Source organism: Tyto alba, unplaced genomic scaffold, assembly GCF_018691265.1.
Source record: "Tyto alba isolate M040663 unplaced genomic scaffold, T.alba_DEE_v4.0 Super-Scaffold_10, whole genome shotgun sequence".
Lineage (NCBI taxonomy): Eukaryota > Metazoa > Chordata > Aves > Strigiformes > Tytonidae > Tyto > Tyto alba.
The window spans coordinates 21,259,000-21,286,759 of NW_024881262.1; the positions used below are offsets into that span (position 1 = coordinate 21,259,000).

Sequence of the window (27,760 nt, forward strand, 5' to 3'; positions counted from 1 at the left end):
GCAAATAGCCATTTTACAACAGAGAAGAAATGCATTTCCATATAGCACTTGCCAGCCAAGTATTGAAGGACTTCCTGAATTCCAATATAAATGCCTGTGGAAATGAAATGGGAAACCAAGGAGGTTAGAAAGAGGATTAAGGAAGGTGAACTTCCTCTCTACAATTCTTGAGGTCAGACCAGAATAAATGACAGATTCTCAGTAAAAAGAATTGCCTGTCTGCCCTGCATGAGCCACTGATTAACTAAGCGGATTTCTCCAGTTGGTTTATCAGTGATGTTGCACATGTATGTGTTTTGGGGAAACAAATCTGATTTCTAGTTTATTAGCTGAGCAGTATGTTTACTGCAAAGGGGAAAAAAAAAAAAAAAAAGTCTGATTCTCTGTTGAGGAACTGTGAGGTTATTAAGCAGGTTCTCAGTCATGCCACAGATAAAACTTGATGGAGCACACCTGGATCCTCCCTGTTGGCTGTGTTTATAGTCTCCTCTGTCATCTCGTATTTGCCTTTGCATGTGAGAGACAGACAAGTAAAAAGAGAGAAAGGTTCTGGAGGCATTTCTAACAGAGATGCCAAACTGTCAAACAGTAAATGGGGAAGCAGCTCCCTGATGGTTTCACATCAAGAGGAGACACCCTTTTGTGACTGTGCAGCGTCTACTGGCTATTTTCACTTCCATCAGAACTGTCTGATATGGTCAAGTAGGTTTGAGTCTTTCAACATTCAATCTTCCTTTCATTTATTGTGACTTATTTATTTGTCTTTCTTGGTAGTTTTCAAGGATACATGTTTACTCTCTAACATTTTCATGGATCGTCATCCCAAAGTTAAGGGTAGAAAAAGAAACAAAAAGAAAGGGAGAGGGGGGAAAAAAAGAGCAACATGGCTACAGCTTCAGGGGACAAAAGAAGAAATATATTCAATTTAGGAAGACCTCTAATCTCTGGTTATACAGGACAGCTTTGTTAGATAAGATTAAAAATTTCATGAATGTCCCTTTCTATCCCTGGAGACTCCACCATTTGTACTAGCTATTGTCAGCATCAAAAGAGCTTGATAACAGCTGGCTAGAGATGTGACCACACAGCAACACAACAGCAAGAAAGGGGCAGCCGGGTTCATAAATCTTCAGAAAACCCGTTCCCCCAGCACAGCCATGAATCTGCTGCTATCACAGTCAAAGGGAGGATGCATTGTCCTCCAGCCAGTCAAAAACCTGAACTTCAGCATTAGCAGGGGCTCTATTGAAAGTGTAGGGTGCACAATGAGATGTTTTCCATTATCTCCTTCATTGCAGCCCTTATTACTGCACACAGATACAGTTTAAAGGATCTTTGAGTTTAGCTTGTTGCTAGGTAGAGTTTTTCCAAAAATCACATAGCCCTTACCCTTGGCAGTGCAATCCTGCTTTTTCTATTGATCACATCAATATAGTGCCACGTGGGACAGGGTAAGATGATGCCAGTTTGGTGCACAATGGACCAATCTCTGGTATCTTCTGGCTGGGAAGGAGCTATCAGAGCCCTTGGGTGCTAAGCTTCCCCATTCTCCAAGGACTGCTCACAGACTCAGGTGTAAGCGGGGCAAGTTAGGAAGCACAAATTGGCTCAGACTCTCGAAATACAAGTTTCCTGGTTTTCACGGGAGGGTCTGAATTTATATGTATTCAGCTTTATTCTGGTCTTACTTAATTCAGTGTGGCAATATTTTTCTCAGCTTTAGAGAAAACCAGACTGGTCCCTCAGGAATTTCATAGTTCCTGTAAAGCAAATAGCTAATGAAGTAACATCAGTTAATTTTAGGAGATGGAAGTAGAGAATCACTGAGGACCGAAACAAAAGGATGAGTCTATGCACTGTGCCTAGCAAAGGACAAAAATAAGGCAGAATTTTTAGTACCTTAGCCTGTTATGGACATTTGTACCTGGGCGTCATGACCATTGCAGTGGTTGGACAACTGTGTTGTTACTTCAAACCCGAACCTATCTAGTATTGCCCAGAATCCAAGAACAAGCTTTATTAGAGATAATTAAGTGCAATTCTGTTAAACAGGAAAAATACTCAATGCTTCTAACCTCCCCCTGCCGCAAGAAAAACAATTTCTGAAAGTGCTCATGTTGTGAAAGCTATGATTAAAAATATATGTTCCTCACTAAAACTAAATTATTGCTTATATATTTTTATTTTCTACTGGCAGCTCCGTCGCCAATTGCTTTGATCCAGGCTAAAGAGATAACAAGGCACAGTGTTGCCTTGGCTTGGCTGGAGCCTGACAGGCCAAATGGAGTCATCCTGGAGTATGAAGTCAAATACTATGAAAAGGTACTGTTCAAAAGTGGACAAGCAAGAAGTTTTGTTTGGGTTTGGGGAGAGCTTTTCACTTCATTCCATTATGGTTTATTTCCAGGATTCCATCATTTGAAACCAAATAGATTCAGTTTAATAAAATCCAATTAATGATTTCATGCACTTGAATGGTTGCTTGAAAGAATAAGACTCATAGGCTGTTCCAGCTGTATGGTACGAGGTTTGGTTTGTTTTTTTTTGGTTTTTTTTTTTTTTTTTTTTTTTTTTTTGTTTTGTTTTGTTTTTTTTTTTTTTTTCCCTGCCTAGGAACTGAGCTTTCATAGCAAGCATATTTATAATGAGAATCAATAATGTTGGGCAGAAGTGAGACATTAGCTTTACTTCATAGACAGAAGTATAATAATGAAGTATGTAACACAGTAATAATAATAAGATCTGTTTGCCGATACCTTCTCCTTAGAGTGATAGTGTGGGCTGGATGGCTTTTAGTCGAGAATAAGGAAAGAAAATTACATTCTTCATACTTTCGGAGTTAGAGGGAGATGTTATTTCTACAAATAACTTCTCAGGTATGGAACTATGAAAAGAGCTATTTTCTTTGAAGATTCTCTGCAAAAATGAATAATTACCTGCTCTTACTTGTGTGTGCTCTTTCTCACGTGCACATACATACTTCTAATTTTTTTTTTATATAAAGATAATCACTTATTTGCTTTCCTAACGCATACAGAAAAAGGCATCAGATTTGCTAGGGAGCTAGATTATTACATTTTGTGATGGATTTTCCAGCCAAAAATAGAGCAGTTTTTAAGATTGGGCTTTCTGGAAGACATTTACTAAGTCTTTTCTTTCTTAAAATATTTTAATTTTTTTTTTTTTTATGTGGTTTCTGGCTGGTAGGAAGAAAAAGAAAGTGCCAGCTTGTGTGAGTAAAATGTTGCTTGTTCATCAAGAGGATCCTATTTGAAGGCTTAGCTATTTTCCAAAGGATTTTGTTGTGTGATTTCTTAAATAATCAGTGATATATTAGCATCATACCTACTGCCTCATCATCCTTTTTTGGCTTGCCCAGAGTTCTATGCAGCACACAGTGCTAGGGGTATTGGGCAAGGCTGACAGCAGGAGCCCTCAGGATATATTTGGAGAATTCCATCATTGTTACTCATCTTCTTTCATCATGACAGTTTTGGCAAGGAAGTGGGGTTCCACTGTTCTGGGTGCAGGGAGGCATTTTTACTGGATCACTGCTGTGCTCTTTTGTTGGTAGGACCAAAACGAGCGCAGCTATCGCATTGTGAAGACAGCCTCCAGGAACACTGACATCAAAGGCTTGAACCCCCTGACTTCATATGTGTTTCACGTGCGGGCCAGGACAGCAGCAGGATATGGAGACTTCAGTGGACCATTTGAGTTCACGACTAACACAGGTAATGACATTCCCACTGATTTCTTTTTCTTTTCCTTGAGCAAAGAGTGCAAATGTAACGGAACTGTGTGTTGGGAGTTCTCCATTGGCTGCTTAGACTGTGGTGTTTCTGTTCTGGGAAAATGGACTTCCATGGCCACATGACTGTTAGTGATGCCATGAATCTGACCCGAGACATCCATTTAGGTATGCTATATTCTAGATTCTAGCAATGAAAATACTTCAGTGTGGCATAAGGAGACATGCACCCTATAAACGCTTGGAAGCTATGCTTGAGAGATTTATGTACCTATTTTGTTTACTGTAAATGTAGATGTTTGCACATGTTTTTGGAATATCTGATTTGCAGGAGAATAGAACCCTGTTACTCCCCTTGGCAAGCTATTGACATAGGTATCCTACATCAGCTCACATATTTGCACTTTTCCTTAGACGGTCATATAAAGACAGAATGTTTGAATTATGTTGTCTGTAGAGCTTTTTCATTTTGCTCAAGGAACCATGCAAATTTAGCCCCCAAAATGTTTGCTTTTTGGTTGCAGGAAGGCAATGTGACCAAGCCTATTCTATTTTGGGCACGCAGGTCTGCTCAAATCAATCTCAGGTCATTCCAGTTAGTGGCAGCATCCTTCAGGATATTAACAGCTGAAAATAATCAATCCAGCAAGAAGAGAGTAGACATTTTAAAATAACTTAGTCCCTTTGTGTCAGTTGGGGAGAGATCATCTGTCCCCACTGAGAAAAAAGGAGTAGGAAAGAAGTGTGGAAAGCAATTAGAAAGGCAAAAAAATAGCCATTATACCCTCTGAGCAACACTGAAGGGGAAAAGGAGAGGGAGTCCTTGTTCCCAGTGAACTGAAGTTCCCCAAATCATCATCAAACATCATGTCCTCAGCTAATTAGGGCCCTGTTGGAAAATTGTGACAAATGACTATATAATAAAGGCCTGAAAGTAGATTTGAGTGCTACTCTAAACTGCCTTCACAAATCAGAAAGCCTTATTGAGTGCTACCTAGGTTGATTTTTTGAGGGTGTCTGACACTAATGCTCCCTTTTCTGTTTCCAGTTCCTTCCCCCATCATTGGCGATGGTACCAATCCCACAGTGCTCCTTGTTTCAGTGGCTGGCAGTGTTGTTCTTGTGGTCATTCTCATTGCAGCCTTTGTCATCAGCAGGAGGTAAGAATTTAAGCTTCTCTCTCCCCACTCTCTTTCATGAGGGAGCTTTTTGTCTCCTCCAAACAAAGCTAAATTCTTTGATTAGCATCATAAACAGTACATTTGCATTACAAGCCTTCTCCCATGTAGCTTTGATCTTCTCAACATTAGTACCATGCAGCGTGTGATGTAATGGCAATAGTTCCAGCTCTATTTGCCCTTCAAATGCAAAGCTGATTCCAATAACTGGCACTGAGAAACAAGCCAGATAGAGATTTGTGGTTAGTGTAATTTGAAGTTAAGTTTAATGGGTATGGGTACAGTAGATTTTCTTGGACTGACTCCTGATAGACAGGGAATAAACAACTGCACTGTTCTGAACTAAGCCATCGGACTGCTATGCTTGTGATTTTTGTGTTAGTCTGTATGAGTCTGCATTAGTCTTTTGGGTTAGACATTCCACTGTGAGTGGATATGACTGTAAAACAGAAGCCACAGTCATTCAGCATCATGTGCAGTAACACAGCAGACTGGATTGATGGTTGTTTCATCAGAGCGGGACCATAATCTTCTACCAAGTACTTGTTCATTCTCCTAAATTCAACCCAGACATCAGGAACAATCCTGCAAATGGGAGGACAGTGTAGCAGAAACACAGTGTGGGTGTTTCTGTCTTCATTTTTGTGTTCTGTCTCATTTAAAAAGATGAGCATGATTTTGCTTCCGTATAATTCTGAGATAAAACTGGATGTATCTGAAGCCTGGGATCTGAGGGTTGCATGTTTTGTCAGTCTTCTGTTGATCAGTTTAATGGCATCAGCCATAAAGGTGCACAAATTCCTCTTGGTTTGCTCTCTTACTTTAAATTGTCTTAAAGACCAGTTAAGTCACTATGATTGTAATATCTGGAAAGGAGACATGCATTGTTATAGCTTTCTGTGGGTGTTCAACGCATAGCCTCCATGCTGGCAAGAAGAAAGAAGAGCAGAACATATGAAAATGTAATGCAGAGAGACAGGTTTATTAAAAGCCATTGCAACAGAAAATAGCATCACTGAGCTTGATGACTTAATCTCCTCTTCACTTTTATTGATCACTTTATTATTTAAGGCAGGATTGATAGCAGGATACATTGGATTTCTAATTATGAGTCGCCACCTTGGAGAATTGAGCCTGTCGAGCTGCTTTGAGATGATTCCTTCCCCTCCTCCCCCTATAAAAAAATGTCGCTTCCCAAGGCTGATAAACACTGCTTGGTGATTGGCCCTCAATGGATCACTTTTTAGAAAATGAAATGTCAACCCCTTGCCCTCATATTGATTCTCTTTAGTATCAGCCATAAAGCTGTCAGAGGAAAGGCTGCCTGGAGCCAGGTAGCTGACAGACTCGCTGAGGCGGGTGCGCGTTCAGCCAGGTCTCACCGCTCAGGCTGCCTGTGCAGTTATCTCTGCCCACAACTGGTCAGCTTGGACAAAGACAAGGCAAAGAGCAGGTGGACAGCAGGGACAAAAGGCTGGTCCAAGCACTGGTGGGAATGGATATAAAAGTTTCCTGGTGCCGTGAGCTGAGAGATGTCCCATAGCTCTGCACTGGTAGGTCTCAGAGAGGCCGTGGAAGGGGAAAGATGTAGCAAGATGAATGAAATACTGGGACAGTAAAATGGCTCTGTGCATACTAATGCATGGTGCCTTGTTAATTAATGGTTTTCCTCAATACACAGCTCTCCAGTAGCTGGAAGTAGCTCTCAATAAACAGAATCTACTTTAATATTCACTGTTACTCTAATGATTTTAACCACTTTACCAATGTCATTTAGAGGTGTGGGCTTTGGGGATATTTCATGATGTTCCTACACCAGCAGAAGTTAATAGCAAAATAATTATACTTTGTTACAAAATGACTTCAGATGAGAAAAAGCTTTTCTGTCCATGCAGTCCCCATGAGGGGACTTTGTAATCTAGCCATGACCTAAAAGTCATATTTGTACAATCAAAACCATGCTTTGGCCCGCAGACATGGCCTCTGCAACTCAGCCAAATGTGGCAACTGGGCATATGCTGTAGGTGCCCACTTTTGAACCCTGCCTTATTACTACTAATTTAGCATTTTTCAAGTTTTTTCAAGTCATTGCTCAAATCCCAAAATTCATCTTTGCAACAGAATTTGTCAAAGGACTTTGCCTTCAGGCAGCTCAAGCTGTTTGGTTCAGTCCTGCGACCACTGCATTTGTGTTAACATGAGAACTAATCTGCCTAAATGTTAGTTTAAACTTACTGAGGTTAAGATGAACATACCTATACAGCAGAGGCAGTGTGAGTGTTTCCAAACCCTGCCCTGCAGGAATGCTGAGTGAAATTATAATAACTCAAATAGAGTTGTAAAGGATTTGGGAAAGTGTAAAACAGAAAGAGCCACTTTCTAAGAGAGCTTGGATGGAGTAAGATGGCCCTACAAAATCCTCTGGTCATCTGAAAGTTTCTGTCAGAAATTCTTCCAATTGGTAGATTGATTTATCTTCTGCTCCATCATCAGCTGAATGCATTTGCCCACCTTTTGCTGATGGGGTTGGGCCAGGTGCTGGGCCAGCCCGGTGCCTGAGCACTGCAGCACCCTCAGCCCCTCTTTTGTTCAGGGAGGAGGAGGTGGGAGCAGTGGTGCGGTGCCGGGCCCGTGCTGGTTCCCCCCAGTGCATGCTAATACCCTCCGTTGTAACCTCCCCTTCGTCGCCAGCCCCCACCTGTAGATGTGCCCGTGTCCCAGACCCCCGCAGTTTCTGAAAGCTTCTGTGTTCTTTTCCTGAATGCCGGCTATTTAATCGCCACTGCCAAACCCCCTGTAATTGCGGGGTTTGAATCCACGACAAAAGCTCCCTCCTGCCACTCAGGTGAGCTGCCCCGAGCCGCAGCTCCGGCCCCGCGTGCCCCGTGGCGTGGGGCTCCCGGGCGGCTCCTGGGGACAATGGCAGACAGGAGTGTCCAGCCCCCAGCCCAGCAGGAGAGGTCAACAGGTGACACAGGGAGAAGTGGAAGTAGGTAGTTAGTTTGGAAGGTATTATTTAAACTTAATAAGCTACAACTATATTGCTTGAACAGTAATCCCTTTGTTTCCCTTTGCTTTTTGCATGTCTTTGGGTTTTAGTGGGGGAAGGCTTTTTTTTTTTTAATCTGTTCTTAGGGTGCTTGTACTTTTAAAAATAAGATAAAGAGCATTTTTTCATACTTAAAACGCTTTCTTGCAAAGCCTGTTTGTGTTTCATATTTCCCATCTGTGCCTGAACATTAATAAAATGAATTTGAAGGGGTCCTGCTTAAAATGCAGAATCTTTTTTTCTTTTTTTCTCTTTTTTCTTCTCCTCTGAGAGAAGTTATATAATACCCGACACCATCTCTGCAGTCCCCTTAGCTGACTTGCTTCTGTATGGCACTGGGTGAGATTTGTGCTGCCTCTTCATTCTTACTCAGTTCAGTAACTGGGAGCAGAACATAGTCTTTTTATTTAGCTCAGCTCAGATATACCAGTGCTGTAAGTCCTCGGGCAAATAGATGGTTTAAATTGATGTTTGGATCCAGTGTGGTTTTTAATAATGTTCTTCTTGTTATTTGGAGCCATTTGCGTTTAATTGACTTTCGTGAAAAAAGAAGCTCCCAACCGTTTATCATTAGATGTGTACCTGCTTTTTATGTTTGAACACAAGTCCTGTTGATGTTGTTGGGAGCTGTGAGGCTTGGTTCAAAGATCAGGTAGTCTTCCCATGTCAAACAGAATTTTTTTTTTCCTTCTGTTTCATGGTTAATTTATAGTTCTTCTTATTGGCATAATGTGTTTAACACCCAGCACTAAAGGACTGCAAAGACAAAGGCTGGGTAGTGGCCTTTTGGCTGACAGCGATGGGAAGCTGCCATTCCCCACAGGCCAGGCACAGAGTGGGAGGTGAGATGCTTTTGCTGATGGGCAGAAGGGGTTTGCTGACGGACAGGGAATGACGATCCTCAGGAAGACTTGCTGCAAGCAAGGCTCTCAGTTATGTGTTTTCTACCTGTTATCTGCAAGTTTTTGACAACTTTTAACTCACACCTTCTGACAGGTCTTTCTCTCACCCACTCCCATTTTCTTCCTCTACCCGTTCACCATTTTCAGACTTTTAACCCGGTATCATTCCAATGTCCCTGGCAGGCCTGGTCATCTCCTGCCCCACTCCAGGAAGTGGGTTGCATGTTGCAGGCAGTGTCAGTCTCACCTTCTGTTCTTCAGGCTTGCTTTCCCCTGCCCTCCCTCTTCGCTCCAGCCCAGACTCTGCACATTAGCTAACCTGGGTCTGACATGCTGGGAGACTTGGGCTTCCATAGAAACAGGCAAACTGAGGAGTAACCAACCATAAGCCCTTCTCTTTGGCAATGTCTGTTCTTACACCTGGTTCTGAACTTTCAATGAATGTTGGGTAAGAGCCCAAATCAAATCTCTACATCTACATACCATTTGATGCTGGGGAACTTCAAATCCCAGAACACGTTTGGCTGAGCTGATTCCTCGGTATCTTCCCAAACAGACTCAGCTCTTGTATTAACTTTTCTTAAGGCCACTTATCCATTGAAGTTTAAAGCTGAACTAATTAAATACATAACTGGATACAGTATCCTGTGTGTAGATGTAGAAATAGTAAGCTATAGAATTAACATACTATGCTACATTATTCTCCCCAACTCAGGAGGTTAGTGGAGGAGCTCTGCCATCAGGATTTCTTTGCCCTCTTCAATTATACATTGTTTAAAAGAATAAACAAAATCCTTGGGATCTGGATTTTTGATGGTCAGGGGGTTATTTTGCTGACACCCTAATTTCTGTGTTAATAAAATGTTTCCAGTTTTAAATTTGCAGTTAAATAAGTGTGTTGGTATTGGTATTTGCCTAATTATGTTTGACAATCAGTCTACCAAAACACCTCTGTTGTGGCATTTAAATCCATATATGATAGGACTGGAAAGCAATTTGGCCCCTTTTTGCACAGAACTGCAAATATACAATTGAAGAAAAAGCAGCCAAAACACAAGCTTTCTTTTCTTTCATTAAATGCCGAGATGCAAATACAGAGATTTGTGTTTCCCTTGATTCTTTGTTGATTCCAATAACACTTAGAGCAGTTTGAGGAGAGGAGTCTCCTACCCAGCTGGTAAGTATATGTTGTGTCATGGGCTGTTGTAGGGGAGCTGCCAAGCACAGGTCGTGGCAAGTGCGAACTGCTCGTGTCTCAGCAGGTCAAGAAGACTGAGCTTGTCTCAAAGAAAGATACTCATTTTGAACTGTAATGCTCTTTTTTTTTGTTCTGGCAGGCGCAGTAAGTACAGTAAGGCTAAGCAAGAGGCAGATGAGGAGAAACATTTGAACCAAGGTAAAAGGCAGTGGTGCTTGGGTTTTTTGATTTTTGTTTGTAAAACATGTCCCATGTTCTGATGCTTGGGAAATAAGGGATGACATTCCTCTTGAGACTTATGTTTCTGGTTTTCCTCCCTTGCAAGCATCCTTCTTCAAATTATGTACTTTAGTAACAGGGAAAATAGAATCACAGAATGGTTTGGGTTGGAAGGGACCTTAAAGATCACCCAGTCTCAACCCCCTGCTGCGGGCAGGGACACCTTCCCCCAGCCCAGGTTGCTCCCAGCCCTGTCCAACGTGGCCTTAAACCCTTCCAGGGAGGGGGCAGCCACAGCTTCTCTGGGCAACCCATGCCAGTGCCTCACCCCCCTCACAGGAAAGAATTTCTTCCCTATATCTAATCTATACCCTCTTTCAGTTTAAAACCATTACCCCCCATCCTACACCTGCCCTCCCTGATAAAGAGTCCCTCCCCACCTTTCCTGTCCCCCCTTTAAGCCCTGGGAGGCCGCTCTAAGGTCTCCCCGGAGCCTTCTCTTCTCCAGGCTGAACCCCCCCAACTCTCTCAGCCTGGCCTCCCAGGGGAGCTGCTCCAGCCCCCCCAGCATCTTCGTGGCCTCCTCTGGACCTGCTCAAGCAGCTCCGTGTCCTTCTGATGTTGGGGGCCCCAGAGCTGGACCCAGCACTGCAGGGGGGTCTCCCCAGAGTGTAGTAGAGGGAGGGAATCCCCTCCCTCAACCTGCTGGCCACCCTTCTCTGGCTGCAGCCCAGCACACAGGTGGTTTCTGGGCTGTGAGAGCACGTTGCTGGCTCAGAGTCAGTTTTCCATCCACTAACACTCCCAAGTCCCTCTCCTTGGGGCTGTTCTCCATCCACTCCTCGCCCACCCTGTATCTGTGCTTGGAGTTGCCCCGACCCACGGGCAGGACCTTGCACTTGGCCTTGTTGAACTCCATGAGGTTTGCCCAGGCCCACCTCTCCAGCCTGCCCAGGTCCCTCTGGATGGCATCCCTGCCCTCCAGCGTGTCACCCACCACACAGCTGGGTGCCATTGGTGCACTTGCTGAGGGTGCCCTCGATCCCACTGTCCATGTCACCAACAAAGTTGTTAAACAGCACTGGGCCCAGCACAGACCCCTGAGGAATGCCAGCATCTAGGTAAAAAGATTTGAGGGGACAGACAGGAGAAAGGTTCATCATTTTTTTCTGTTGTCCCTTTCCACTGAAAGACATCTGGTTTTGGCCAGTGATATCTAGGCATGATTTTTCCCCACAACACTCTGTTAAAGCCATTTCAGAATGGGCTGGAGGCAATCCTGCCAGAAAGGGAACATGAACTTTGCTACCTTTTTTCCAGGACTGAATCCTACTGTTACTTCTATCTCAGTCATCCAGGTACAAAATCCTGGACCTGAGCTCAGAATTTCTTGGCTCCCAAAAGGGAAATGGGATGTGTTTTAGTCTCACAGGTCCATGGACAGGCTATAGGCCTGTTAGTGATGGCAGTGATTTGTGAAGCTCATTTATTGGCAAAAGTCTGATTCCTTACATCAATATTGGTAAATAGTAAATGTTTACATTTTTTAAAATTGCATCAGGGGAAAAATACATTAAGTCCTTACTTCCTTCATCAGTCATTCCTGGCTTACACTACATTTTTATTGTACACTCTCTTTGCTGTTGTATATCATTAAGGCTTCAGTCTCATATGTTCTGTGTTCAGCAGCATGTAGATCAGTGACTTCAAATACAACATTTCTGCCTTGCAGGTGTTAGAACATATGTGGATCCTTTTACATATGAGGATCCAAACCAAGCTGTGAGGGAATTTGCCAAAGAAATTGATGCCTCCTGCATAAAGATTGAAAAAGTTATTGGTGTGGGTAAGTGCCAGAACTTTTGCATTTTTTTTCTGTAAATATACTTTTAAATTTGCATTTAGGAAACATGAGATCCTATGATTTTTGTATGACAGTTCCCCCAAATGAACTGACATAACAATCTGACAACACAAGTGTGTGCTTCGTGTTCATGACCATGGATTGTTGTGCCTTTTTCCTTAAGGGGAATTTGGTGAAGTATGCAGTGGACGTCTCAAAGTACCAGGAAAAAGAGAGATCTGTGTTGCTATCAAGACTCTAAAAGCTGGTTACACTGATAAACAAAGGAGAGACTTTCTGAGTGAGGCCAGCATCATGGGACAATTTGACCACCCCAATATCATCCACTTGGAAGGTGTAGTTACTAAATGTAAGTAGGTCATTTTCATGACAAGGCCAATTTGGAAGTCACTGAGAAGTTAAGTCTGTGGTGGTGTGTACTGGTGTTTTTTTCTTTTTGCCCTCTTTCCTGTGAAATGACAGATGGAACAGATCCACTGATAGCTAATAGGAGGAAATCAGTGTAGGACAAGTCATTAATCTTGTTGTCAGCTATAAATGGGTTTATGGTTTCAACTGATACTCTATCTGTTGGCAGCTTGTACAAGATTTTGTAGGGGGAATTAATACTGCAGGGGTTGGCTTTTTTTTTCCCCCTTCTTGCTATGCCAAGCAGGCATATTTCACATCTTTGCTAGACTGAGCTGATTGTTACAGGATAGGCAAAAGCAGATGGTAAGCAAAGAATTTTAAATGGTTGGGGGAAAAATACCAAAACAAAACTATAGAGTCATATGTTTAAGGTACAAAGCACAGATGTAAGGAGCAAGCCTTTGAAATGAAGTCAGCTATTTTAGTGTGAAACTTGATTATTTGTTTTCTCTGATTTACAGGTGCGATAATTTCACTCTGCAGAATTTACCTGGCCAATCTTTTTATTTGTTTGGTTTGGGTTTTTTTTAAGTCTGTTAGCATTCACTGTTCCATGAACCCTGCCTTAGAAAGAGAATGACAGCACTTGCTGGATGCTGTTTGTAGGCTAGAACTGAAAATACACCTGTGAGACAGATGTGCTTGGGTCCGACTTGATAAGGTGCCACTGCAATGGTGTAGTTATTGTCTCTACTCTGACTGCCCTAGGCAGCATGTTGGGAAAGCCTGACACTGATTGCTAATCCTGAAAGACTCTTTGGATGAAGGGGCTCATGCTCAGGGTAGCAAAGAAAGCAGACAGTGATCTTGTGAGCTGCTGTTAACGGGTGGAATTTGTAAAGCTTTCCTTCTGCAGCTGATGGTGTGCATGATGAAAATGAATGCAGGGTATTAATAGTGTATGGAATTAAAATTAGATATGGATGAAAAGTTAGAAAGTAAAATATCATTAGAAGAACAAAGTATCTTCTGTAGAGAGTTGTCAAGCCCATCAATACCACTGTAAAACCCTGTCCCTCTTGAATGTCGATGGGAGCTGAATGCTTACTCTGCCACTTGTATTTCTGGAAATCTTACCCTAGCTCATTTGTGTTTCCCTCTCCTAGTCTGCCATCTCTCACAGTTGTTGCAAAATGGCTCATACAGCATGTTGCTGTTTGCTTTTCAAGACAAATTCCACTAGGGAAAACGGGTTTGGACTAATTTTGACCATCGTTTACTGAGGCCCTCCCTCAAAACTGAAATTAAAAGATAATACTCTGTTTAAATTTTGAAGGTCTGAGTCACTCTTTGTTGTTCTTGTAACAAAGGGGGGTTGTGTGGTCAGGCCACCGTGTCTGCTACAGACAGTGATTTTTCTAACACCTCTGTAAAAGAAAGGCAACGGGGGAATCTTTGTGTTGAAATCCCACCGAGGCCTGAAACCCCTGAGCTATTACAGCTCTAGCAGTTATAAATGATTGTATGCATTTGCATAATGCAGTTGTCACTGAATTAAAATGATTTGAAATTTTCACCGAGGAGGTGGTAGCCTGACCCCAGAATGGTTCATTGCCTGGCTCACAGTAAGTGATGCTTCTGCAGCCAGCCAGCTTGGTTACCTCAGAGCTGGTGTGTTTGGTAAACAGGGCTACTTAAGAAGACATTTATCTCAATTTCTCCATAGGTTTTCTGAATGCTGTGATAAATGAATGCATTTAATAAACTGAAAATTAAAATGTGAGACAAATAGTGGTGTAGATGGGGGTTGAGAGAGGCAGCAAAAAAAAAAAAAAAACCATGAATACATTATTGGCTGCTAGTCAAGTACTTTAATAATTGACTCACTGATGGTAACTTCTCCTCTCCCTATCCCCCTCCCCTGCTAAAGAAGTGCCTGAGTAATGAAATTAGATGTTAATGCACTGAAAGAGTCTCCCTTTCTTCCTTTCTATGCTGACATAGTATCTTTTGATTGAGGAAGGTTAATTAACTCATTTAGCTGTATTTGTTCAGTGGAAGGGTTCCGGTTACAGTTGCAAAGAATAAATGAAACGGTGACATATGCAGATTTGGTCAAAATTTTTTCTTTCTACCAAAGAATGGTTGCAAAGGTGATTTAGATGGAAAATGATGTTTTATCACATCCCTTTCCTTAAGGGTGTAAGTACTCAGCCAAGGTCACTAAGCCCTTCATCCAGAGCAGTTTGCTTTATGCAATGCCACTGCTTCTCAGCTGTGTTCATGCAAATCAGAAAGGCTTCAACTGCCAGACTGGCATTTCACAGGCCATGCCAGTTTGCATGGGACCAAAATAATAAGAATTTTGGTATCAGTTGGAAAGGAGAAGCAGGGATAATAAAAGACTTGCAAAGGATAGGTTGGGACTGAAAATGTGAAATAAGTAATGGTGAGTGAAATAAGTGATGTATTGCACATAGATGTTGGCCTAAGTGAAATGATGTAAAATTTTCAGTACAGTCAGTCCTTATAGCATATTGTTTTCTAATTAAAAAAAAAAAAAGGTTACCAAACCCAGAAACCCCTGACAAATGAAGAGAAAAGCACCTTGGTGAAAAAGGTAGAGGCAGAAATGATTAGGGGAACTTTCAATGCTGCAACATTTCCTGGTAGGGTAATTTTCATAGCTGGTTGTTCTGGAGCCGGTACTTGCTGGTGACAGAAGCAAGGAAACGTTTGGTAGTTCTGATACCTCTGATGCCAAGACAGAATTGAGCTATCTACAGTCTAGGTGACATGTCCATTGTACCCTTCTTTCCCCATAATGTTCCCTGCTCCAGAGAGTACAAAATCAGAGTTTCTCTGGGATACTGTCTTTTGTTTAGGAAGAAACACTGTAGTTCCTGTAGCTGAAGCATAACTGGGAGGAAGGGTTGCCATGCCATCCTGGCACTGATCATCATGTGCTCCCTTGGCTTCAGGTGGGCGTAACAGTGCTCATCTTGGGACTGACTGGGCTTTGCCATTCAACCTTTGATAAGTCACTTCTCTACATCTCCCATTGCTCACTTTTAAAATGAAGATGATATTAGACCTATTTCTGCAAATTTCTAGATACTGAATATCCAGCGTGATTTAACCTCGTGAAATAGTGTTACTTGTATGTACCTAAATGTTTTCACTTTCAACGTCATATGACTTGGTAAAGCTCTTAAAGACAACATCAACATTATTTATGTATTTGCTGTTGTTTTAGGCAGGAAAGTGCCTAGAAAGCACCTCCATGTCAGTAATATTATATTACATTTCTCTTCAGATTGCCCAGCTTGTCTCTCTGTATTGCAGCATGGAAAGCTGAGTGCTGCTGAAGCACTATGCCCCACATGTGACACAATTCATTGAATCTTTTATCCTGGGGTTGACTACATGAAGCAAATGGCTTTGGCTCCTTTACTGGGACAGATAAAGTTGAGAGGAACAGCTTGTATTTTGCATTCTTGAATCCAGTTGCCTTGGAATACCTTGTAGCTGCTGACAGCTTTTAACTTGCTTAAAGTGTTGATCTTTTGAAAGATGCGGGGAGTCCAAAGCATTCACAAATTCCATTTTGAAAGAGGAAGGGTTCCTAGTCGGCACGCAATTTAATTACACTAAAGATTTTTGTCAAGTTTGAACAGATCTTTGGTTTTTAGCTCTCAATTATTGATTCATATGTTCTTTAGAGAATAGGAGCCACTTTAAAGACCTTGTCAATGAGTCAACCAAAGAGTTAACCTTCCAGATGGGGCCCTTTAAATGTTTCTGTCCTATAATATTTCTTCTCTTGCTCCCCACAGCTGAGGCATAAGCTTGGTGCTTTTCAAATTAAATTAGATTGTGTAAGCCAGGTGTCTTGGCAGTAAAATCATGTGCAACCCATTTTTAAACCATTAACATCGGTGTTCATCAAGGAATTGTGTTTTTCTTTCTGTGAACTCTAGGTAAACCAGTAATGATCATAACTGAGTACATGGAGAATGGTTCCTTGGATGCCTTCCTCAGGGTAGGTGATTTCTTCATAATAAGCTGGAGAGATTTTATACTGGGAAACATTTTCTGGTTTTCAGTCTGTTTTTTTTTTTTTTTTTTTCAGAAAGATACTGAAAATTCAGCATTTTTAAAGAAATTATGTTTGTACTCAGGAAATTCTGTTTTCTGGTGTTGCTCCAATCGAAAACCAGAATAAATGTGAAGTGGAAGAATATAGAGTAGATGTAATGTTTAAAATAGCAGGGTATTAAATAATCCATGTTTAATGGGAACGGTTCTGTTTTGCTCCATTTTTGAAAGCATTGCAATGCTATAGACTCACTAAAACCAGATTAATTGCAAACTGGATACTGCATCACGGGAAGCTGTGACAGAACCTCTGGGTTTTTACTTTACTGGTGAATTATAGACACTAGTCAGGAGAGTGAGGAAATAACATTGCATTTTATTTGAGAGAAGATGGGAATCCAGAGATACGCTCTTTGCCAATTTCAGCACTGGCAATAATGTAGCTTTTAGCTTAATGCTCTGTGATTTTCTTCCTTTCCCCATATGCAGAAGAATGATGGCAGATTTACAGTCATCCAGTTGGTGGGGATGCTTCGTGGCATTGGCTCAGGAATGAAGTATCTGTCTGACATGAGCTATGTGCATCGGGATCTGGCTGCTCGAAACATTCTAGTCAACAGCAACTTGGTCTGCAAAGTGTCTGACTTCGGCATGTCCCGGGTCCTGGAAGATGACCCTGAAGCAGCTTATACCACACGAGTAAGGCGGGAAAGAAAATGTCCAGTGGGTTTTCTTGCCTACATATTGGTTTTCTCTGACTGTGTGGGAGGTGACAGTAGTTTGTTTTAAAATAATTTCAGTCACAAGTGAAAACCTATATCACAGCCTAAAAATAAACATTGTCCCAGACTCTGTAGCTAGTATAAATTGATGTAGTGTTATTGCTACATCAGTGGCTACATCAGTATTTCTTCTCTGAGGATGTGACCCATCTATTGCTCTGGTTCCTTCAGTATGCTCAAGTGCATGACAGGAATCTGATGCCAGAAATTAGAGCTTGGGCTTCCATTCCTTCTGATGTCTACAGACATGCATCTTGATTTCCAACCAAGAGATTTAATACAGCAAGTGTAGATAAGCCACCAAAAAAAAAGAAAGATAAATCCACTTTTGTCCATCACAAAGCTAGTCATAAATTTGCCCTAAATAATTTGGATTGGGAAAAGCGTGAGGCCTGCATTCCCATTTTTTGTTTCTTATCCATTTTACCTATATTTCAACATCCCATTTAACTATGTGTTGCTAAAGCCAGTTTAATATGCTGCTTGTGGAATAGTACTAATGCAAGCACTTCTGGCCACAAAACAACATCCCAACCATTATCAGCCTTTGTACCAATACCTCTGTAATTAACATGCGCATGAAGAAAAAAAAGTCAGAGTTTATAAAGTCTCCTTTTTTAATTGCTTATTTTCTTCATTTTTAAATATCTGCCATTCTCCATCTGTTCTCCCTAGTGCAGAGTTTGTTTGCAGCACTCAGATTTTGCAGTTTAATCCCAACACTCATCCTTTAATGGATTCACAGTTCATTACAGGGAAGGATAGACTCACGTAGTATTAAATGCTGGCCAGCCTTGGTGTTTCTCACTCATAAGGGCGGCAAGAGGTCTGAAAAGCTGTATTCAGGGAAATCAAAGTTTAGACAAACATACCAGGGCAAGACAGAAATGATTGAAAAGCTTCCCTTTGAATTTAGTGAGTGGAGTTATAATACTATGTTTGCTCTCAAGAGTAAACTACAGGGAATCAATGACATTTGCTTTACAGTGCATTGTCTTCATTTGGTATCAGTAATGAAGGATCAGGCAAATTTGGATGAACTCCACTATACGCAAGCAGCTAAATAAAAAGAGCTTATTGACAATTTTTACAATGACAACCATGTATAAACAATGTCTATACACCTGTGTCTGAAAGGAGGAATAGAGCTTTTTCATAACCAGAGACAATGCAATAGAATGCCATTTTTAAAACACCCTTTTTTAAGAGAATGGTGTGTTCTGCTCCTCATTACTAGTATAACTCATTAAAGTGAGAGCATCCTATACCCACACAAGGCACATACTGCTACAACCTGATTCACACAGGGCCTGATGCAAAGGCCAAAGAATCCAGGAGAAAGACCCCTTTTGATTTCACTTGACTTTGGAACAAGTCCATATTAAACACTTTAGAGAGATATTAGAACAATAAACTATTAAGTATGCACACGCTGCACTCAGTTATGGATAAAAACTATCTAGAAGATTGCTGAGAAAAAGCTACCAAAATAAACTTAATCAGAAAAGCATAAAAGCAAATAATAAAAAAAAAAAAACTAAAACCTTTGTTCAGCTTAAGTCATTCCCCAGATGGAACTGCAGGAAACCAAAGGCTCAATTAAAAACACCTTGCATATTAGCATAAACAAAAGGAGAAATCTCTGGCCTGGGATCACTCAGCTAAGGCAAAATCAGTTAAACAGGATGGAGTGAATTCCTTTTAAAACAGTGCAGAACCTCAGTGGCCAAAATCAGATGCTCAAGTGTTTTTATTTGTTTAAAAAAAAGTATTGTAGCAAGAGGCTACTCTCTCCAACAGGTATCAGAAGCAGCCTCATTCCATGGTCTGGTGTTGGACTCCTCCCACAGGGACTGGGAGAGCCCAGAGGCTTGCTTGCTGTCTCACATCTCTGGTAGGAGTTGGGATATTGCCCGTGGGAAACACCACAGTATTCATAAATCTTCCCAGTTTATCCTCTCTTTATTTTACCTTTTTGAAAAGCAAAACGTTTGTAATCCTATTTTTCTGAAACAGGCCAAACAGGTCAGACAGGCAAGCAAGGAAATAGTAATTAACAGTATGTACTTATTTGTTTTGTCAACTAAATCTCTAATATATACTTTGTAAAACCCCTGGCTTGTTCTCATGCTTCAGCATAGCCCTAAGCAGAGATCTCTGAGAGGGCTGATAAAAATACATTTAACAATTTACTGGTTCGCCTCCTTGTGACTAAAGAAAACAGATGGGCAGCATTGCCTCCTGGTTGGATCTGACAGTTTTATGGCAAGAAAAAGAGAAAGTGGATGCCTTTTTAAGAAGGATTCTGGAATTGCATACAGAAAACCATTTTGTATTTTTAATAGCATTGTAGAACAGTGTCAGCCACGCACATTACTGGGTCGGTGACTCACTAGCCTGTGGTTTCTTTTGCTTGTGACAGGGTGGAAAGATCCCCATCAGGTGGACTGCACCAGAGGCAATTGCCTACCGTAAATTTACATCAGCTAGTGATGTGTGGAGCTATGGCATCGTCATGTGGGAAGTGATGTCGTATGGAGAAAGACCTTACTGGGATATGTCCAATCAAGATGTGAGTCTCCTTCTGAGCTTCCTCTCCCTTTTCTCTCCCTTTCTCCCTGCACCTTCATCTTTGGCCTTACATGTCTGCTGATGTGTTTCTGTGGCAATTGCTATATGGTTGTAAGACATCTACTCCAGGTTTTTAAAAGGATATCATGGGTGGTGCATTCTTGTTTTCTCAGGGAACCTCTCTGGAACTAACATTTCCTTGAATACTTCAAGCCTGATCTATGGTCAGGGAATAGGGGATTCTGAAGTTAGGGTCTATAACTTGTGCAGGTTATCTTTTTTCCTTTTTTTTTTTTTTTAATTGTAGGAAAAATATTACAAGCAATTAAAGTAAGAAAGAAGAACGGAGAAAAGGGAAACAGATAATCATAATACTGTCAAGAGAGGGAAGATTTGAATGTTGATATTAAATCTCAACTTTATTAAAAGTCTTTAAGAAAAAACACTTGAATTTAATGGGGCTTCCTATTAGTAGTCAATTCTTCAAGCCCTGGTAGGCTTATAATTCTTCCAGATGATTTTATTTCATGTAGGATATCTAAAACAACACATATGAAATTAAATTCTGATTACCAGTCAGAGCATCCTTGTGACAATTGCATAGCTGCCCCCCAAGGACATTAAAAAGCAGCTTTCCTAAATGACCATTCTTAAATTATGCATGTCCTGTTTAACTGTACCATCTGGACTACTTCAGTGTATTCCAAGAGGGAGCATGCACAATGGCTGCTATTCCAGAAGAGTATTTAATAATAATGCTAATAAGAGCCTTTGCTAATAGAATTTTTATTAAATAAAAAAAAAAATCCCAGTGAAAATGAGGCATAGATTATCCATAATTCTTTTCCCAGAGGATTTACAAATATATAAAGGAAGCAAAAAATGTTAATCTGAATATACGGTCATGGGAGTGGTTAAGTCATTTTACAAGTCATCTGCTTTCTTATGTAGAGCTGAACAGTTTCAAAGAGTGTCTAGATGTGGATGGCATTTAATCTAAACAGGGGATATAATTTTAATTTCTTTCTGATGTGAAATGTCTCTTCTGGCACCCAATCTTGCCTTCTTTTGCTAACAGGAAGTCATCAAGACTTAGCAAGAAAATAAAACACCAGATGTGTCTCAGTTATATCAGGCATGTCTACACAGCACAGGCAAACATAGAGCTAGCATACTGGGCTGGTATGCACTGCTAATGTGCGGTGCTAGACCATGGCAAAAAGCTGTCTTAGGACGGTGAAAGCCAATATTACTGTCTTTGCATCCTCTTTTTAGTACATGGCATAGACATGCCTTTTTTTTCTCCTTAGCGATAGTGAAAGCAGTGCTTTCCACAACAAAGCAGAAGTGGATTTCAAATTATTCTCAGTGCCTGTTGAATCAAGAGAAATCAAAAGGATGTTCATACTTCCTGGAGTAGCGAGAGACACTTTGTTTGTGGTCACTGAATAGCTGCTAATAGTGCAAGCATATCCCTCGCCCTGTCCTCCCAGTGGATTTTAGCCACTAATTGGACAAGACCAGAGCGAGGGAATTTAGTACAACTCAGTCTCTGTGCACTCCCGGTCTCTAGTCTCATGGTGAATCCTGCCAGCAAAGTCATATTGATTAATGAAGATCTGAAGGCTTCTGGGTCATGTCCCTGTTGTGTCAGAACTGAGTCCTGCTCACGTCCTGTTCTCCTGAGAGGGCTAAGAAGCCATCAGGGTACCGAGCTCTGGAGCCCTTGTTGGAGGGTTTGGAATTACTGCAGCTTGTGAGTTTTTCTGGTTTCTATTAAAAACAAAATGCATACTTAAGCTGCTGCGTTGGACTTCTGTAGCTTTCTCAATAAAGCTGCACACAAAGGTTCCCATCTCTGCACTTCTTCGTTCAGAGCATGCAGTGGTGAAAGAACAAGTTGTCTACAAGGCCTGTATTACCGACAGAGATGAGCTAGCCCAGAAGGAGAGGGGGGAGGAGGGTGATCTGCTCTGCCTTCAAAATGAGGGGGAAAATTGAATCTTCAACCTATCTCATCCCAACCTGATAGATATTAAAGATCTGCTGTAGAGCTGTTGCTCCTCTGATGCCCTGTCCAACAAGGATAGTTGCTTAATTCTAACCCAGGCTATTTCGCCATCCCTGTATCCCTTGTGCTCTTTTGTGCTACATTGTCCTGCTGTGTCTGATGTCTGCTTTGGATGTTGTTCCCTTTTAGTTTTGAATTGCTGAGGAGAAATGACAGTTCTGAGACCACCAACTGCCTGAGTCTGAGTGCAATTTTCCATGTTGTTTCACTTAATTGTGGATTTGTTTCCATACTTTGGATCACCCTAGGATAAATTATACTCAGCTGGTAGATGTGAGTAGTGTCTGATGTTCTCTAATGTCTTCCTAATTGTGCCATTTATAGGTTATTAAAGCCATTGAAGAAGGGTATCGGCTGCCACCCCCGATGGACTGCCCCATTGCTCTCCATCAGCTGATGTTAGACTGCTGGCAGAAGGAACGCAGTGACAGGCCTAAATTTGGACAGATCGTCAACATGCTGGACAAACTCATCCGCAACCCCAACAGCCTGAAGAGGACGGGCAGCGAGAGCTCCAGGTCAGCTGTGCTTTTGTAATGGTGATGTATGAGGGAGCATAGTGGAGATGACGGGCAAAGCTGGAAGCCACCTAACCCTCTGCGCTGGCATTGAAGCGTGCCCTGCAGCTCTGCAGAGCCAGACTGCACAGCAGGCACCGCGCCATGCAAGAGAGCAGAGGGGTCGTGCTGGCACACTGCTGAGCCCCACTGGGCACCCCAGACTCTCCGAGCTCTGTGAGAAGGAAAATCACATGAGCAGAGCTGTTCCTGTATCACACCAATGCTAACCAGTTTTATAGCATGGACTTAAGTACATCCTGAAAAAGTTCTGATGGAGGCAAGCTCTGTCTGAAAACAAAGTTTGCTGCGTCTTTTCCCTCTCCCCCCTAGTGAAAGGGCTTGAGCGGGTAGCCTTAATGCAGTGTAGCTAACCTACACTGCATTAAGTGTAGTGGAGTGATGTGGTTTTCTGCAGGAAAAGTACATCATCAAGTTTTATAAACCCTAGATTTGTGTAGGATTTGCAAATGAGCATTATGGCATTACAGCCAACGCCTTGCGGGCATTGGGAAGGTGTGGATTAATTTTTATGTGAATTTGAATTTAATTTTGTGGAAAGCCAGTTTCATGTCTCCACCGATCCCACATTACATTTGTGTTTTGTTTTGTTTGCTAAGCATGTATACTTTGTATGTGCAGAAGTATTGTGGTAGGAAGGAAACTCCCAGAGTTGTAGGGTAAAACCAAAATATCTTTGTTGGGACAGATCAGCAGTTTGTTTAAGCTGGTGAAACACTGCTGAAGTAATAGGAACCTTACTAATTTACACCAGGTTTGTTCTATTTTTTTTCAAATGTCTTTGCTTTGTCAGGTAAATTTGCTTAGAGCAAATACGGAAAAAAGCTTAAAAGAAAAGAAGCAAGGAAGATAATGGGAAAATATCTTTCAGTAGAAGAGAAGGTACAAAAATAGCCATTGAGCAATACAAAATTAAGTTCCTGAATCAGTGAAGAAGTAACAGATTCTGATTCAGCCCCCAACAGAACAACATCCCAGAAAAAGCTATTTTCATTTTTAAACTTGTAGGTCCCTTTGTGACTCTTGCTTACAACGTACATTATCAGAAGAGAGATTATTAACCCTGTGAGGCCACAATCCCCACGTATCTTCCAGATTGCCCTAATTGCATTGGTAGCTTGGCAAAAACATATCCACCCTTGAGGCTTAAATAATTTACTTGGTGAGAATCACAATATGATCTGCTGTGATAATTTGAGTTGAGAATCACAGTATGAACTCCTCCAATTTGCTTTCTTTCCAATTTACAGGTGCTCTTTGAAAGTATATAGATTTTACAAAAATTAATAGCCTGTTCAAGGTCATTTTGTGTGTGTGTGTATGTGAGTTAATAGCCTATTCAAGGTCATTTCATGTTCATGGCTATTTATAGATCTTTATTTTTCTTCTCTTTGGAAGATGAATTTCAAATACGCATATAACATTATTAATATATTATATTTCTTTATACGTGAAGCATAATTGTATATAATTAGGTTGCCATCATTGGTCTTGTGTTAGATAGTACAGTATTAGAGTTGTACCAAGTATTACCAATGTGTACGTGGTGCCTTAGGCAAGACATAACTATTGCACACATAATCTTTGATGATGTGCATTTTCAAATAAATTGCTAAATGATAATTGTTTTGGTTAGATAGATAGTAGTAATTTATAATGTTTTAATGAAACTGTGATTTACAATATACATGAAATAGTAAATGAGATATTAATAAGAGAAGCAAATTTTGTAAAAATAATTATTTACAAATCTGTGCAAGGGAAAATGAGAAGCACATTCCACGGTGCAAACAAAGATCAAAGCTTGCATGATTCCCACCACTCCTGGCACACGCGCGGGTCAGGAATGGATTGATTAAAGAGGGGATTAACTCCCTGCTGTCCTGAGTCTGGTTGAATGCACTGAGCTTGCCTTCGATTCTGGCTAGAAACAGGATTTATCTGAACCCGCCCTGAGTTTTGCCATCCAAACCAGTCTGGCAGGTTGTGAGCTCCCAGTTCTTTTGCCCATACTTCAGTAGTGTTTCTATAGTTGCTGAGCTGAGGTCTGACACATGCAGGATTGGCAAGGTCTTGCATTGCTGCCTGAGAGATACAGACCCAGTGGGCTGAACACCTCCCAGCACTGCCATCTTCTTTGTTTTTTGAAGTAAAAGCATTTTCTATGAACTTGGTTGCATCTGAGGTGGAAATTGTAAGCAGCACTGCAGTTCAAATTAGATCTGAAAGCAAAAATAGAAACCTAAGGTCAAATTAATTCTTGGCAAAAATTGGCCTATTACTCTGTGTTTTGTTAAGTTTGCTGCACTGATCTGTGTTGCTGTGCAGAGGGCCAATGTCTTGCCCCTACTCTCCCTAATCACTGAGGATGACTGTTGCAGAGACCAAACTTTGGTTTGCGATTCACAATCCAGCTGACACCCATTTCTCTGTCCTTTCACTGTTTGGCATCCAGACCTAGCACAGCCCTGCTGGATCCGAGCTCCCCCGAGTTCTCAGCGGTTGTTTCTGTCGGTGACTGGCTCCAAGCCATTAAAATGGAGCGATACAAGGATAACTTCACAGCTGCTGGCTATACCACCCTAGAGGCTGTGGTGCATATGAACCAGGAGTAAGTACTCAGCGATATAACAAAAAAACTGGTAAATCTGGATTTAATCGGCCTCTTTTGCTTTGTGCTGCATATCATTACACTCATTAAAGGAACGGAATGCCTTTCATTTGGATGGAGGATAACTTTAAAATGCCTCCACAATGCCTTCACTTATTTAATTAAACATTTCTGTACATCTGCCTTGCTTTTGCTATGTTGCTTGCAGTTGACTCTTAACATTTTTCTCTGCACCAGCATCTGATCCGCGGTTCTCAGCCCCCTGCATCTTCTCTTGCTTTCCACAGTGACCTGGCCAGGATCGGGATCACTGCCATTGCGCACCAGAACAAGATCTTGAGCAGCGTCCAAGCAATGCGCACCCAAATGCAACAGATGCACGGCAGGATGGTTCCCGTCTGAGCCAGCACTGAATAAACTCAAAACTCTTGAAATTAGTTTACCTCATCCATGCACTTTAATTGAAGAACTGCACTTTTTTTACTTCGTCTCCTTTACCCGTTGAAATAAAGATCTGCAGCATTGCTTGATGTACAGATTGTGGAAACCGAGCGTGTGTGTTGGGAGGGGGGCCTCCTGAAATGACAAGCCGTCATTTTAAACCAGACCTGGAACAAATTGTTTCTTGGGACATACTTCTCTGTTGATCAACGATATGTAAAATACATGTATCTATATAAATATAAAGTCACATTCAAGTTTTGATGCTATGTTTGCTGCCAGATACTGTGCTTACAAAACAAAAACAAAATTACTTTCCTTATCCCTGTGACCCGTAGGATTACAACCATAGTGTTTTATTTGTGGGTGAAACCACCGTTGTGCATCTTTCACTGGAATGAAGAATCTGCCCTAGGATATTTTTCGCAGACTTGATGCATCACTAATACCTTGCAGAAACCTTAGTGAGAATATCATTTGGCTAATCAGTGCCTGCCAATTAGTGATCTACCCGTTTACAGACTTGAGACATGAAATGACCCACCTCGTGGATTACTGGGCAAAACTGGACTTCTGGGGAGATTATTGGCTGGTGTTGTGCCATGCTGAAGCCTACCACTTAAAGACATTTTGTGAACATCTTGCCAGTAGTCAGCTGTGACAATCGTGGCTGTGGAGCTTTCAGACTTCTTTTCTCTTTCAAGAAGCGGTTCCCTTTGACACATGGAGAAGGTCAGTGGAAGTACAGTGTCCAGAATGTTCATGGTGCTTTATTTCTTAAAATGTGCTAGGATTTTGTCACACACACACACACACACACACACACACAAAAGCACTGTGATATGTACTGTTTGGGGTTCCCAACTGGTTTGTATAAACCCATGCTGGTTTCCCAGGCTAATTGCTTAGTATTTCCCATTGTTTGCTCTATTTGATGACAGTGAAAATTGCACTGTTTCAAAACCTGGTCTTGCTCTCAAGCTGTTGCGTGTTAGGGTGTGCAGACAAGGTGTAGGAGTGTGTTTTGGGGCTCACTCAGTTCAGTGCTAAGCACTTGACCTCACTTTGTGCTGAGAGCAGTAGGGATGCCCTTATTTTTGGGGTGGAAAAACCCCCTTATAGGGATCTCATAGAAAATAAGAACAACCTTATAAAATACAGATATTCATAAGCGCACCAAGAAGAACCAAGGACTTTTCCTGCCCTCTCAGGAGCAACAGTAGTACTGATAATTGTGTTTTACAAAGATCAGTCTCGGTTGCTGTGCCAGTGGTTTTATGGGAGGGGGAGCAGAAAGAAATGGGATTGTGCGTTCAGCTTTCCTGGTTTTGCACAGTTTGGGTGTTGGGCATGGTGACAGTTCTATGTTATGCAGCACTGTTACGCTTGAGACACAGTGATCCAGTCTCCTCAGCTGTGAGAACCAAATTCACTTTTGAAACCAGCCCCACCAGCTGGATTATCAAGGTGGGTGTGGGTGTGAGTGCCAGGTGTAGGCTGCATGGCGAAGGTCTAAGCACCCCTCTGCAAGTACAGCAAACAAGATGGAGCATGAGCTGCTTGACAAGCTGCCCTCCAACTCCCCTAAGCAATAGATGGAAAGCTGAGTGAGTGAAAGCATCCCCTGGGTTGCTAGGTGGAGGTGACTGCTATAGAAATGTGGTTGTCACATAGGATAAAGCTTTATCCAGTAAAGCTCTGAACACATTTAGGCTTGAATTTTATTTATATTAGAGTTTTTATGACTCTTTTTCAACAGAGTGTATGAATTAGATTCCTTTTAGATTCCTCCTTTCCTCCTTTCGAGGACCAAAGTGATGAGATGAACTTAGAAAAGAGACAGGACCAGGCCTGCTTATGCTGTGCTGAGTAGGTGGAGGATTTTTGTGACACATCCTATAGAACAGGCATTGTGCTTCAGCTGTGCCAGGGACAATGTCAGAAAGGTGAGATTTATATTTTGATGGAGCTAAGACTGGTTCTTTGGTCTATAATATTTTGGTCCCGCTCTGCACCTGACAGCAAATTCAGAAATGATTTAGTGGCTTTATATGTCAGATTTTTTTAATAATTGCAATTATTCTAAATCCAAAACA

The 27,760-nt window shown here is 41.5% G+C and overlaps 1 protein-coding gene across 1 annotated transcript in view; it reads left to right on the forward strand.

Annotated features, from left to right (window-relative positions):
- EPHA4 (EPH receptor A4) overlaps positions 1–27,760 on the forward strand; it is a 108,604-nt gene that overhangs the window by 77,281 nt on the left and 3,563 nt on the right. Inside the window, exons 6-17 of the mRNA XM_033005423.2 lie at positions 2,198–2,322; positions 3,575–3,734; positions 4,800–4,911; positions 10,218–10,276; positions 12,030–12,143; positions 12,325–12,510; positions 16,493–16,554; positions 17,100–17,309; positions 19,815–19,964; positions 22,359–22,552; positions 25,068–25,223; positions 25,511–26,396. Coding sequence (XP_032861314.2) covers positions 2,198–2,322; positions 3,575–3,734; positions 4,800–4,911; positions 10,218–10,276; positions 12,030–12,143; positions 12,325–12,510; positions 16,493–16,554; positions 17,100–17,309; positions 19,815–19,964; positions 22,359–22,552; positions 25,068–25,223; positions 25,511–25,625 — 1,643 coding nt within the window. The 3' untranslated portion in view covers positions 25,626–26,396. The remainder of the gene's footprint in view (positions 1–2,197; positions 2,323–3,574; positions 3,735–4,799; positions 4,912–10,217; positions 10,277–12,029; positions 12,144–12,324; positions 12,511–16,492; positions 16,555–17,099; positions 17,310–19,814; positions 19,965–22,358; positions 22,553–25,067; positions 25,224–25,510; positions 26,397–27,760) is intronic.